The sequence below is a fragment of the Melanostigma gelatinosum genome, assembly GCF_949748355.1.
Source record: "Melanostigma gelatinosum genome assembly, chromosome: 7".
Taxonomy (NCBI): domain Eukaryota; kingdom Metazoa; phylum Chordata; class Actinopteri; order Perciformes; family Zoarcidae; genus Melanostigma; species Melanostigma gelatinosum.
This window is the reverse complement of record NC_136640.1, coordinates 13,934,501-13,947,447: the sequence shown is the minus strand read 5'-3', so window position 1 is coordinate 13,947,447 and position 12,947 is coordinate 13,934,501. Positions and strand designations below refer to the sequence as shown.

At 42.6% G+C, this 12,947-nt stretch overlaps 1 protein-coding gene across 1 annotated transcript; it reads right to left on the bottom strand.

The window, feature by feature from the left end:
* Positions 1 to 94: 94 nt before the first annotated feature.
* On the bottom strand, positions 95 to 12,078 carry kpna4 (karyopherin alpha 4 (importin alpha 3)). The gene is made up of 17 exons (XM_079272657.1): positions 11,882 to 12,078; positions 10,104 to 10,148; positions 9,850 to 9,939; positions 8,638 to 8,667; positions 8,495 to 8,547; positions 6,607 to 6,702; positions 6,207 to 6,292; positions 5,603 to 5,689; positions 5,322 to 5,491; positions 4,671 to 4,715; positions 4,330 to 4,461; positions 4,092 to 4,220; positions 3,276 to 3,380; positions 3,092 to 3,163; positions 2,772 to 2,934; positions 2,578 to 2,672; positions 95 to 2,443 (listed from the first exon to the last, which is right to left on the bottom strand). Exons 1-17 carry the CDS (start codon positions 11,948 to 11,950, stop codon positions 2,348 to 2,350), a joined length of 1,563 nt encoding a protein of 520 aa, XP_079128783.1. The 5' UTR covers positions 11,951 to 12,078; the 3' UTR covers positions 95 to 2,347.
* Positions 12,079 to 12,947: the final 869 nt, after the last annotated feature.

Below are 12,947 nucleotides of genomic sequence, written 5' to 3'. Positions count from 1 at the left end.
ACTCACCCATTTTAAGAAAGTGGAAATAAACGCATGAGGATTAAACGCACCACTGCTTCACAACAGACACCACACACACACACACACAGTCTCTCGTTTTGGGTTTCACTATTTATTTTCTCGAAGACAACCTATCCTGTAGCCTATCTCCCAAAAAGGTTTTTTGGGCAAAACACCTTTTTTTTTAACCTTCCATGTCATAATTTTAGATTTGAAACCACATGTTTGCTTACAAGGAATGCTGCAAAAAAAATAAAATAAAAAATACCCCTATGTTCAACAGAAGGTTTATGAGCACAATGTGTAATCATTTACTACAGTGTTTGAAGTTAACACAAAAAAAAATGGAAAAGGGTAAGCTTGTACACCTAGCTGGTATAAGAGGAAACAAGTATGGGGCTAAGGACTGCAAGGTACTAAAAAGGTACAGCAAACTTGTTCATGGGTTATTTATTATTCAGGAGAACCCACTTAGGACAACTCCAGTCTGACATGTGGGACACCCTCTGACCTGGAGGACAGGGGAGACTAATTCCCCTCTTAGTCTAGCCGAGATAAATTAGCAGATTCCTTGCTGCTGCTCCTTAAACAAAGTCATTATTTCTCATGTGTCACTAAAAAGCATCATTGGATTACTCTAGAAAGACAACAAGGACTGTGGTTGAGTGATGCATATTGTAGCGGTCGTTGGCAGGTCGAAACCTATGAAACCGACCAACACGCCCTCAGAAAGACTTCAGGCCTCACTTTGCAGTATATGTGCAAAACCATAGATTATTTAGCAAATCTGACACTAGTGAGGGATAAGGGAAGGGGAAACATGTAACATTTAAGCACAGTTTTACTTAAAATGAAAATTACACTGTATCCACAGCCTAAGGAAACTAAAATACCCTAAAAAAAATAACTGTGCTATAGTTTAGTACATGCAAATGTTATGATTCACAATCCTACGTGAAATGGCCATTGCTCTCTTCTCCCTTGGTGATAAGTCAAAGCTATGGCAGCAACACTGCAAAGCAGTGAGTTTGCTGTGGATTGAATGAAAAGTAATGAAGTGTCACAAGGGGAACAGGTCATTTGGTTGATTATAGTGATGTCAGAATTTCACAGCATCAAAGCCCGTGTCTGGTGCGTAGGTTAGGGTTCTGGTGTGAGGGTGTACGATCGTCGTCAATCACCTTTACAGAAGCAATGAAACTAAAAGCTGAAAATAAAATTTAAAAAAAAGATCATAAAAAGTAACACACTGGAGGCAAAAAGAAAAGCCCAAAAGCCACCGAATGCATCTTAATACAATGCAATGCTGCTCCACACCTGCCAATAGCATTGTCCAGTGTCAATTAATACTAACTTAACAATAATTCAAAACAAACAAAAAAAAAAATATCCTTGTGATGATTTTTTTTTCTCATATCCAAAGTTCTTCCTTTCAGGGATTTGCGGTTCAGCCTCTCTTTCGAAGGCAGAATTTCTTTTCCTGAAACCTTTGCTGACCCTCATTGTTGCAATTTTCTTTCTCTCCAGATGTTGTATTTGTATTTTTTTGTTTTTCCATCTCCGCATGCGTTCTCACCCAGTCACGCATACTCCCAGTCACGCACGCAGCCAAGCACACAACTACTCATCCGTCCACTCTCTTGCACATGCGACACACGCACAGCCAGACTCCTGGCCCCGCCCACCAGGGGGAGAGGATGGTGCCCTGTCGGGGCGTCTCGTTGGAGGAGATGAACCTGGCTCCTGAGAGTCCAGACATTCATACACAATGGGTCCATTCACACACATGTCTGATAGCGTGGCCGATTGGGGGAGGGGCACATTGGTGGCGCCCTCTCTAGTCGGAGGACCGCAGAATTGTGATGGTTTCGTGGTTCATCTCAGTTCATAATTTAAGTTATTTTCATTTCTGCCTTTTGTTGTATTGTAATATTTCGAGATCTCTTGTTTTCATATTTGTGGATGTCCTTGGTTCTCCCTGGGCAGACATCGAGTTTTTTTGTTGACGTTTGAAGTAGATTTCCGAAGGCGACAGCTCCAATAACAGCAGTTATGTCGGCATGTCTCAACGCATTCGATGTAGATGTTTTGCTTTTTTTGCAACATGTAGCCACTCATTCTCACTCGCATCCACTCGCCATCTCAAACTTCATTTGGGCTGGTTCCCCTGGAATGCCAAATGAAATCCACACATTTTTCTCTCAGATAAGATGCAGCCATGGATCCCACGAGCCAAGCACAATGGATCAAATTTCTCACACTCTCGCTCTCTCTCTCTCTCCTAATTTTTTTATGTTGAACAGAGTGCTGCATCGTGAACAAAACTCCAGAATACCCCAGATGCCGTCTAGAACTGGAATCCCTCGGCTGGCACGTTGGCGGAGTTGAAGCCGTAAGTTCCACCTTGGATGGCCTCTGGGACCAGGCTGGTGTCTTCATCAATCTGAGTGAGAAGACGAAGCCCCCGGGCGTTAACAATGTACAGCGGACATGACAGGAGATCAAACACTAGTGGGTTTCATTGCATCGGGAGACAACATTCAGCAAGTCAAAAGCCACCTTTTACTTGTAACTTACATCGTCAGATGAGAAGAATTGATCAATAATTTCGTATGCCAATTTGTAGATATCTTCATTTTCATGGTTCTGCAGTTGCTCCACTTTTTCCAAACCTGCCGATTAGAAATGAACAAATGTTACACCGTTCAATCAGACGCGACCACCTATTAACACAAACATGGTAAAACCGTGACGACATAATTGGGACTTACCTCCACACTCCTCAATGAGGTTAGCAATCGTTTCAGCCTCATCATCGGCCATCTTTAGGATATTGCTCAGGCCGTCAAGAACAACCTGCACCACCTGGGCGTCCTTCACGGTCAGCAGGTTGCAGAATGGCGGGATCACCTGCTTCTCAATCAGGTGGGCGACCTGCAGAGAGACCATGAGGTAACTCGCATGTTAGAAGGAAGGAATACTTCAACAGTGGTTCTACAGTTATAATTCAGGAGTTTCAGTTTTTCATGATTTTATTTGAATTTATTTTAAGAAAAAATGGCCAAACTTGATTCCATTGCAAGATTCTTACCTGATCTTTCCTCCCACTTATTGTGAGGTTGCTGATGGCCCAGGCTGCTTCCTTCTGAGTGCCAAAGTCACCCTAAAGAAGTGCATTCAAAGTCAGCGATACATATTCTAACCTCTACGTTCTTCAACAATAATCGTACATGATATGCTTTGCCTTCACACGGTTTATAAAGATGGATACACACCTTGTCGAGCAGGTGAATGATCATGGCAACTAGCTTGGCGTCAATGACGGCCTGCACCTGCTGCTGGTTGCCCGCTGTGATGTTGGACAGGAACCACACCGCCTCCTACAGGACAAACACAACTTCAGTCAGTTCAGAGTCACGACAGTCGTCTGCCGTGTAAAGTCAAGCCACAGAGGTTTAAGTGTATTCAGGTTTTATCTCAACCAAAGAAGCCAGAAGATGCAACTGTGTCACACCTTCAAGTGGATATGTGGAACATGCCTGCTTAAGACTTTGTCATGTTTCATTAATAATCAGTTTTCCAAAATGAGTTTTTGGGTCTGAACTGGATCAGAATCCAGAGTCGACACTGAAAGTGTCGACTCTGGTCGAGACAACGTGCTGTGGGAGGGGCTAGGGCGATTTTTGAGGCTCTAATCATCGTCCAGGTCACAAAGTGGGCCTCATTTGTAAGTGACTGGTCTCAGATGCACTCCGATATCAGCAGAGACGCGTGGTCTTCAGCACCCTCTGGCCACCAACCCATGGTATCACACATACAATCACTTGCACACAGACAAGCCCCCCCCCCCCCCCGATCTGTCTCACTAACTACAATTAACCCCCCCACCCAGTCTTCTTCGTCGTCTTCATCCTCGCGATTCTCCATGTTGCGAATTCCTACAATTGTCTATTTGTCCCGTCTAGACCTTTCACACAGCACTCGTGCTAGCACCAAGTCTCTGATTTCATCACTTCCAGACAGCGCGTCTCGCAGTAGACGGGGGCGTGTAAGCATGTAGGTGGAGGAAGACGAAGCAGAGAATGCATTACCTTGTTGATTTTCTCCTTCGGGTGTGTGAGGAGTGCAGGGAAGTGGCTGAGAGCATCACAGTTGAGCACCACCTGGGTCTGTTCATCTGTGCCAGTGACTATGTTCCCAACAGCCCTCAGGGCAGCGGTCTGGATGCGGAGAGGCGGTGTAGAATTGTTATAATACAATGTCATCTCTAGGGTCCATGCCTGGAGTGTTATTAACCTAATCCCAAACATAGTCGGTGTCTCTTCATACCTGAACTTTGACTTCCTGGTGACTGAGCAGAGGTACCAGATGAGGGACAATGCCGGAGTCGATGACCATTTGGATCTGCTCGTTCCCAGCGTCCGTCAGATAGGACAGAGCCCACACCGTGTCTACCAAGATCTAGAGGCAGCACAGAACAAACAGAAGCTCATGAATACATTCTCCATCCTGGACCACTTCTGAAGTCAACAGCCATTATCTAACATCATCATTAAGAGAGCGATTGTGTGCAAATAGAGCTCTGCTAATAGGTAAGTTAGGCCAAGACACCAAAGACGCTAAAAAAAACAACAACAAAAAACTGATGAGAACAGATTCAGTCTACTCACACTGACATCAGTGTGGTGGATCAGCACACAGAGAGCTGGCAGGATCTGAGAAAATAAAGAAGAAGACAGGCGGGATCGTTAGTGGAGAAGAAGACGACAAAATATATCAACAGGGTTCCCATGTGGCTGACATCAGTAAACAGTTAATAGTTGAAGTGGCTGCATGACTCTGTGCTCTGCTACACTTTAACTCATTTCAACACATAACAGCAACACAGCAATCTTGTTCTCATTTAACCAGCTTAGGTCGACCACAGATGGAGTTCCGTCTTTCCGCCTCTCTCTCCCCACCAGCCAAGAAACACATCTCATAGATTTTAGGAGAGATGAGCATTTACAGCAGCAGGCAGAAAGAAAAGAAAGAATTTCCTCCTCGCAGCTTTATGTCTAAACCAACCAGTGAAACTGCAGTTCCCATCCCGTCTCTCTCCAAAATGTCATCACTTCACATTTGTGTGGAACTGTCATAATTAGCATATTCATTTTTGAGCAATGACCAAAAATGTGGAGGCATAACAACCCAAGAATTCACGATTCAGAATATCTTGCTTCTGCAAATGTATTTACAAAAGAAGACGACATTATTAATCTGCATCAACAACCACTGACTTCCCACTCAAACAGGTGCTCCCGCTCTTCCTCTACACAAACCTCCTGGATGGTCTCCATGGGCGGTGGAGGGTCCTTGTGGCGGCACAGATTGACCATGACCCAGGTGACGTTGCGGAGGAAGGTGATGGGGATGGAGGGGCTGATGAAGGAGAGCAGGGGCTTAACCACACCCAGGCTGATCACATAGTCTCTGCATTGAGGGCCATCACCTGGAGAGAATGCACACACACACACACACACAGACAGATGAAGCGCATGTTTACGCGGGACTGACTGTATTTACTTCGAACACACTCATGTTCACTCTCACAGCGACTTACCTATGATGTTGCCCAGGGCCCAGACCGCCTGTTCGCACACATTCTGGTGAGGAGAGTGAAGCAGCCTCAGGAACAGCGGCACAGCATCTACACAAAGGAAGCAGACACGTATCAATCAAGTACACGGGCTGCTCATATTCAAGTATGAGATATATTAGCAAGAGATATAACGGTTACACTTTAGAACTTGTAATCATCCGATGACGCACACTAAATCACCACTTCTGGACTATGGACTCCTGATTTGGACACGGCCGCGTTTGCACTTTGATTTAAATGCTACTGAGCCACAACATGCTACTAAAAAGAGAGATGTAGAGGCAGAGAAGGAAAACATCTCAGGCTGATTTGATGTATATTTATTAGTTTGAGTACTTCAATTCCATTATGCTCCAGCTCAGTGCAAGTGCTGCCATTTAGTGTGATCAATCACAACCTCTGAATGAAACCAAGATCAACTTTGGAGAAGCATGCAGCTCAGTCTGCCGTTTTTATCGTTTCATAACATTCCGCCAAACGTATTATTTTAATAACGATGCTCTAGCATTGACAAAGACTACAGAAAAGAGCTTGAAAGAAAGTTGTGTGATAAAATGGCACTTACTGGACTGGACCACAGCTTGGGTCTGCTCTGAAGTACCAGATGCTATGTTGGTGAGAGCCCAGGCGGCCTCAAACTGGAGAGACGGGCTGTCAAAAGGTGAGAGGTGGATGAAGGTTAAATCGAGTCGACTGGGCAGCGGTGTCAAACCGTAGGCGCATGCTGATGACTCATACTCTTCCTGCCATTCCTGGCTGGTGGAAACTAGAAGCCATTTACATAACTGCTACAGATGCACGCTGGGCTAAACGCTGCGCGCTCATTTGCATAACTTGGAAGTGAACATAAACTCAACATGATGAAAAAAAAAAAAAAAATGAACTAGCTTGTACTGTAATTATCACAAATGGAAGAGCGTGATGCACTGCTACATGCAGACAAACAAGAATCACAGCCTGCTTACTTGTCATCTCTGTCCAGGCAGTGGACCAGTATAGGAAGGATCCCAGACTTAATCAGGTCATCTATGGGAGGGTTACGGTCACTGGACAACAACTTCCTACAAAAACAAAAGAGGACACAGAAGACCATTACTCACACGCATAGCTTTACTGACACACAGAGAGAAACAGCGAAAGAATGCAGAGCGTCTTCACATTGTAAGTCAATCACAATCCCTGTGACTGTAGACAGGAAACTTCACCCTGCTCAGGACGTCAGCGCCACACAACGTCAGTGATGTTGGCAATGCTGCAGAGCAGACTTAAATTGGGAAAAGCAACAGTAGACAAACTAATAAAAATAATAGAGAAGTATGTTTCATGATTTCAGCTGCCTCACGCTGCACATGACCTACCTTTCGGAGGGCTACACTCCTGAGCTGCAGTGCCATTAACAACGTCCATTAATCAGACGGGGCTGACTTACTGTAAATCACGGCGGTCTAACCGAGATGGAAAAAAACATCCCAGCACTTGAAAATTCAACACTGGATTTTGCAAAAGGCCGAGGATTTTAATCAGAGAACCTCTTAAGACCCAAGTATTGGCGTACTGGTGCAGAATCTGTGACTCACAGATACCAGACAGACCAGACGGGAAGCTGGATTACTACCAGGGTAGGAAATTTACATATTTTTGGGGGGCAATTTTTGCCCACACTGACTGAAATCCAGGGGCATTTTCAAATAATTGGGGGCACTTTTTGAAACTTGTGAAATAACATTTAACCTTTTTTCAAAAGAATAAATATACTTATTTAGGCTTACAGTATATGAGCAATTGTCATCAAATGGCAATAATAAGACTATTAGGCAGTAGTCTGCAGATTCAAAGTGTTTTCTTAGATTTATTTAACAAAAAACAAACATAAATCAGACAATCATATAAAATTGTATTCTTATTTCTTTGTGGTTATTTATTGTTATTATTAAATGTTTTAAACAACTCTTCACAATTATTAAGTCAACGATGCCTTGATTACATGTACATCAGTCATTGTATGGAATTAGAGAAAAAATATTTTATAGCACCTTAAAAATTTAATAAAATGTGCCATTTGAAGATACAAATTCAGTTAAGAGTTTTTACTTCGTAAAATATCTTAATTGACTGTCAGTCAGGTATTATTCATTTCCAGCAACCCTCAAATCAAAGAATAAAGACACTTTACGCACAATTTAGGTGTATTTTACCTTTAACTCACGAGATGCCGGTAGCATGTTTTATACTTAATGTGACTATAATTAATTTAATCTAATTTCCATTATGCAATATGTATACTTTGTTGGCATCTTATTCTGAAAACCGGATGTTCATCTGAAGAAACTGGGTTAATCTTTCCGTTAACTTTCAAAGTCCTTCGCTCGCTCCCGATCTGCGCCGTTTGAATGAGTTTACCATGAACTTCAGCACATAGGTGCACTAACATGTAAGCGTCTGCTGAGTTGACCGCAGTCACAGGTCTGATTAAGAAGTGCTCCATTTTTTTATTCGTTTAGAAAGTACGGGGCATTTTTTGCCCCTCTCCTCGTGATATCATGGGCAAAATTATATTTCTTAGGGGCAGTTTTGCACAGCTGTAGTTTGGTTTATTTTGGATAATACAGAACGTCTCCTTAACAGTTCTGCAGACTCGGTGGTAGCGCTACTTCTGAAAAATTGCTCAAATCTAATTTATCATGAAATCTTGTAGTCGGTCCCCTTTGCTTTCACTGTGAATATCATTATTACAGCATGAATAAATGTGACACCAAATAATTATGAAGAGACAATTAACAATGTGAATTATTCACAATCGACTGGTATGAACTGAAGTGGTAATCAGTAGAGTGTGAGGGTGTGTGTTCATACCTGGCAGCCTGAACAGCGCTCAGCTGGACGCCCTGATTATCACTGGTGGCATTCTAGAGAAGATGACATAAGTTTAATTCTGATGCATAATACACACGTCTAGATGAAGAAGAAGAAAAAATAAAAGCAAACATCTTACTTACTTGTACTATTGCTTCAAGAGAAGTGTTTTGCTGAAAAAGAAACATTTCAGAGAGTCATTAGTCTATGATTGTGCTTTGACACACATTTGTAACTAAAGCAGTGTGTTCCATCAAAAGTTACAAGATACAGTAACGGGCACATTTTAAACCGGCGGCTCGTGATTGGGAAATCCCTAAAGGGCAATGCAGTGACTTGCATCCTCACTTGAACCAATGTGGTGTAAACAGTCAGCCGGCTGGCCGCGAAGGACAGCATTCAGCGTGATAATTGGCCAACCTGCAAGCTCACCCGATGCCCTCTACGGGGAGTTCAGGGCCCAGTGGAGGCTGTAGTGTGCAGAGCACTATTCTAACTTCCAATCAAGCACCGAGCGTGACTGTAGGCCCAATTATTTAAAGCTGGCCAAAGCCTCCGTTAGCCAGCAGCTGATTGCCTGTGCACCCTCAAATAAAAGGGAGGCGGTAGACTTGCAACAAACGTCAATCCAGAAGTGAAAAACATTCAAACACAACCCTGCATACACAATATGCATGATACAATGAGAAGAAACGTTTTTTGAGGGAAAGTGACGATTTAGGAAACATGTGTCAGAAAAAGGGAATATATAGTCGAACAAGCTCAGCAGGCCCACATTTGTCACAAGCAATGTGTTATTCTGAGAAATTTTCACTTAAGCTTTAAACTCTAAACAATAATGAGCGCAGGGCTTAATGTTTTGGCTCAGTTATGTTAAGATCAGTATTAACCTATGAATAAAGCTCTTTAAAATTGGCCACAATTTAAGGGCTAATTTTCAGGGTAATATTTGCATTGCAAAAGGTTTTCTGCATGTATCGCAACTATGACCATAACTCGAACTACTACTACCAAAATGTGTTGTAATATTAGCACAGGAAAAGACTAAATGAATGGGTTTTTTCACATTCCTGTCCCACCCAACTGACATTGAGCAAGCAGAGCCATGGAGGCAGCATCACAGGGACAAAATATCAGTTCGTCCTAAACCTTTAAGAGTGTTTAACTAGTGAGAGGTAGCTGATGGGCAGAACCCCTCGGTAAAACATTTATGGCAAGCAGTCATTCCCAGTGTTCAGTAATTCCTTACAGGAACTATACAATCCTCTGCCGTGAAAACACAAAACCTCAAAATATGTGAACTTGATTTTGTGGCGGCGCCCGACACGTTTTGAGCAGAGGATGCACGACCGTACCGATCTGAAATCTCCGTCGACATCAGAGTCCTCGCAGATGTCCTCGTGGGGCACATTTCTCCTCTTCAGAAGGTGCTCGTCTCTTTTGTTCTGTGGTGGAGGGGAAATAAATATCACATGGTGCACATTCCAGCAGAAATTCTTGATGACAAGAAAAACACTGCATCTTTCAGTCCATGATTTCAAAGATACTGCAGATAAAAGGTCAGAATATAATGGAGATGTACGTAGCACAAAATAATAAACATATTTACCTTTCTGAGTTCCACCACTACCTCAGTCCTCTGTCTTCTCATAGTCTGTGGGACAGATAGCATATTGACGTTATACAACAAGGAACTTTAATCCCAACCTGCCGTTGCCCAAGAGGGTGACACCTATAAAACTAAATTTGGGCAGTCTGAGATCATGTTTCCTTTTTTTATACGACCACAGTTGATCTGCGGTATCAGTTATATAAAGGAGCATTGAGTCAACTGACCAAACTCTGCAAATGAAAGCACCCAAACACACTTAACACAAGTCTGACCTAATGTTAGCCAAGTTACTCCAAGACTATTTTATGTGCCCTAACCCCCTTATTCTTTTTATATACATATACCATTTGTATTCATGTTCTGCCTATAAAATCATCTAGTTACAATTTCTTAGCTAGCAAAAACTACTGCAGTCCTGCAGGAAGTCCTTCATAAAGGTTGTAATGTTTAATTTTAGTTTGGTGCCGATTCTGCTCTGTGGTCTTTATTATAGACTGCAGTTTGTGCTTCTGACCAAAACTGCCACGAAGAAGAATTAATCTCTCGCTAAAACCGTTTCAACAAAGAATGTGGCATTACCGTTATATCCCTTGTGAATAGAGGATTTATTACAGGAATGCTGCATTAGGTTTAGCTAGATGTACCTAATAAACTGCCCACTGAATATACGGTTTATTATATCGCTCATGTTATGAGCAGACAGGTGTTATTTATTGCAGTTTAAGAGTATATGCTTGTGCTCATCACTGACAGACCACCATGGTGACGATAAGTTATTAACAGCTTGCTAGATGTCACAACTCATGTCTTGTGGCCTAACGTTAGCTTGCAACACAAACTACTCGTCAAACAGGATGTGTGAGTATGTCATGCTCCTAGTCACAGAGTCCGCCTGGAAACAACAAACATCTACTGCTAACATTAGAGTAATGGCACGCTGAGCTGACTGTAAATCACCTTGTAACTTATGGATCCAACGTGAGCTAACGTTTAGCTTTGATCTAACGTTAAAAGTCATGTGATCGTGTTAATGAACAGGTCGCATTAACCTTGTTTTATAACCACGAGTAACGTCGTTGATAAACCACGGAATAAAATTGTAATACTAGGCCATGATTTATAAAGATCCAGATAACCGGCCGGCTAAGAGGCTAACTGGTTTCCGCCATTGTTTTTGGTGATAAAGACGGGGGATGGGTGGAACTGCAGCCACCAGCACCACCGAGCTCAACCGCCGAGCTTAACGGTAGCTAGCAAGCCAAGCTAGCACGCAGGTTAGCTAACTGCAGCATCAAAATACCGTTGATCTGCCGGTGTGTTAACAATCAAATACCCCCCACACACAACCTAGAAGACAACTAACGGTATATGCACTTTTGGATGTGTCGTAATTATTTCCCACATCGACCTAAACCGAGCCGGTGACGATATGCTTCAGTTACGCTAGCATGTCCCCCGTGGGCCTGGGTTAGCATTAAGCTAGCAGAGCACATCCAGCGGAGGCGATGAACTCTGACGAGCATTTCTGACACGTTTTATAACCAACGCGGTCTCGTACTGTACCAAAAACCAGTGAACATAAAACCAAAACCTCCGAACCAATGCATGCGATCTATAACCGGCGGTGTGTGAAGGCCCCGGCTAAAGGCTTTGGGTAAAAAGTTCCCGATGGTGGGAATTAGAAACGACGTCACAAGGAAGCGAAGCTGGCCGTTAACAGAGCGGCGGTGCCGAGGAAAAGAGGAATCCTCGACACCAATCTACATAACTTTTACCTCCAAATCACGGCCCTTATTCTTGAAATTCTTCAGCCGCTGGTTGTCCAGTTTCTCGTTGTCAGCCATGTTAGCGGGTTCTTGTTACGTTAAATACAGTCGAACTCGTGGATTTAGCTTGGTGAGCTATACCCTCTTCTGGTTCCCTTTTCTCAGCCTTTCGTTAGCGGACTATTTTTTTGCTGATCTGTCCGCGGTGCACACTGGGATTGCCGGTGGTGGAGGGCAGCCTCGCTCTGGCGTAGCGGAAGGGTGGGGAAATCCCCTTCACTCTCATTGGCTTCGGTGTGAACGTCTCTCTGCAGGGCGCGCCACATAACTAGATACGAACTCACGTCTGATCGTCGTATTCAAAGACAGTTATCCACCATTATAATATATTCACATGCACTCGTAGAAGGAAGTGATTTTATTCAACTACTACACTACAAGTACAATGTTGAGTATTTTATATCTTTTTTTCCCACTTCATAATTTTGACTTGTATTTATTTTACAGCTAGTCTTCTTTCCCAATTAAGAATTACAATGTAATCTCAATATGATGCACTTCTTTACTGATCAATACGTTCTACTCTGTTGTCTTTGTTGTCCTTATTTTCATCTTTTATATTTTCTTGTTTATTTGTATATTCTATGTATGTACGTTGAGAGCAACGTGAAAACCAGAGTAAAATTCCTTGTATGCGTACGCATACATGGCCAATAAATCTGATTCTGATTCTGTAAACAAGGCTGGATTACCACCTGGGCAAAACAGATGAGACATAATAAAATAATTACATTTTTTACTGAAGGAAATTGTTGCGCAGCAGTTGCTAGTTTTTATCAATAAAGTTGCAAGTATACATACATCAATAAACATACATCCAAAATAGTATAATATCAAATCAACTACTGACAATGGTTGATTCAAAAAGCTTAATGAAGTTCAAAACTAATTCTCAATAGATCTTTTGTGATTTGATCAACTGCAATTTGATTGATAAGGTAGCTTTTATTGTTATACAATATTTATTGTTAAATTCCTAATTTTTGTTCCCGCCAGTGTTTCCTTGCAACACAAA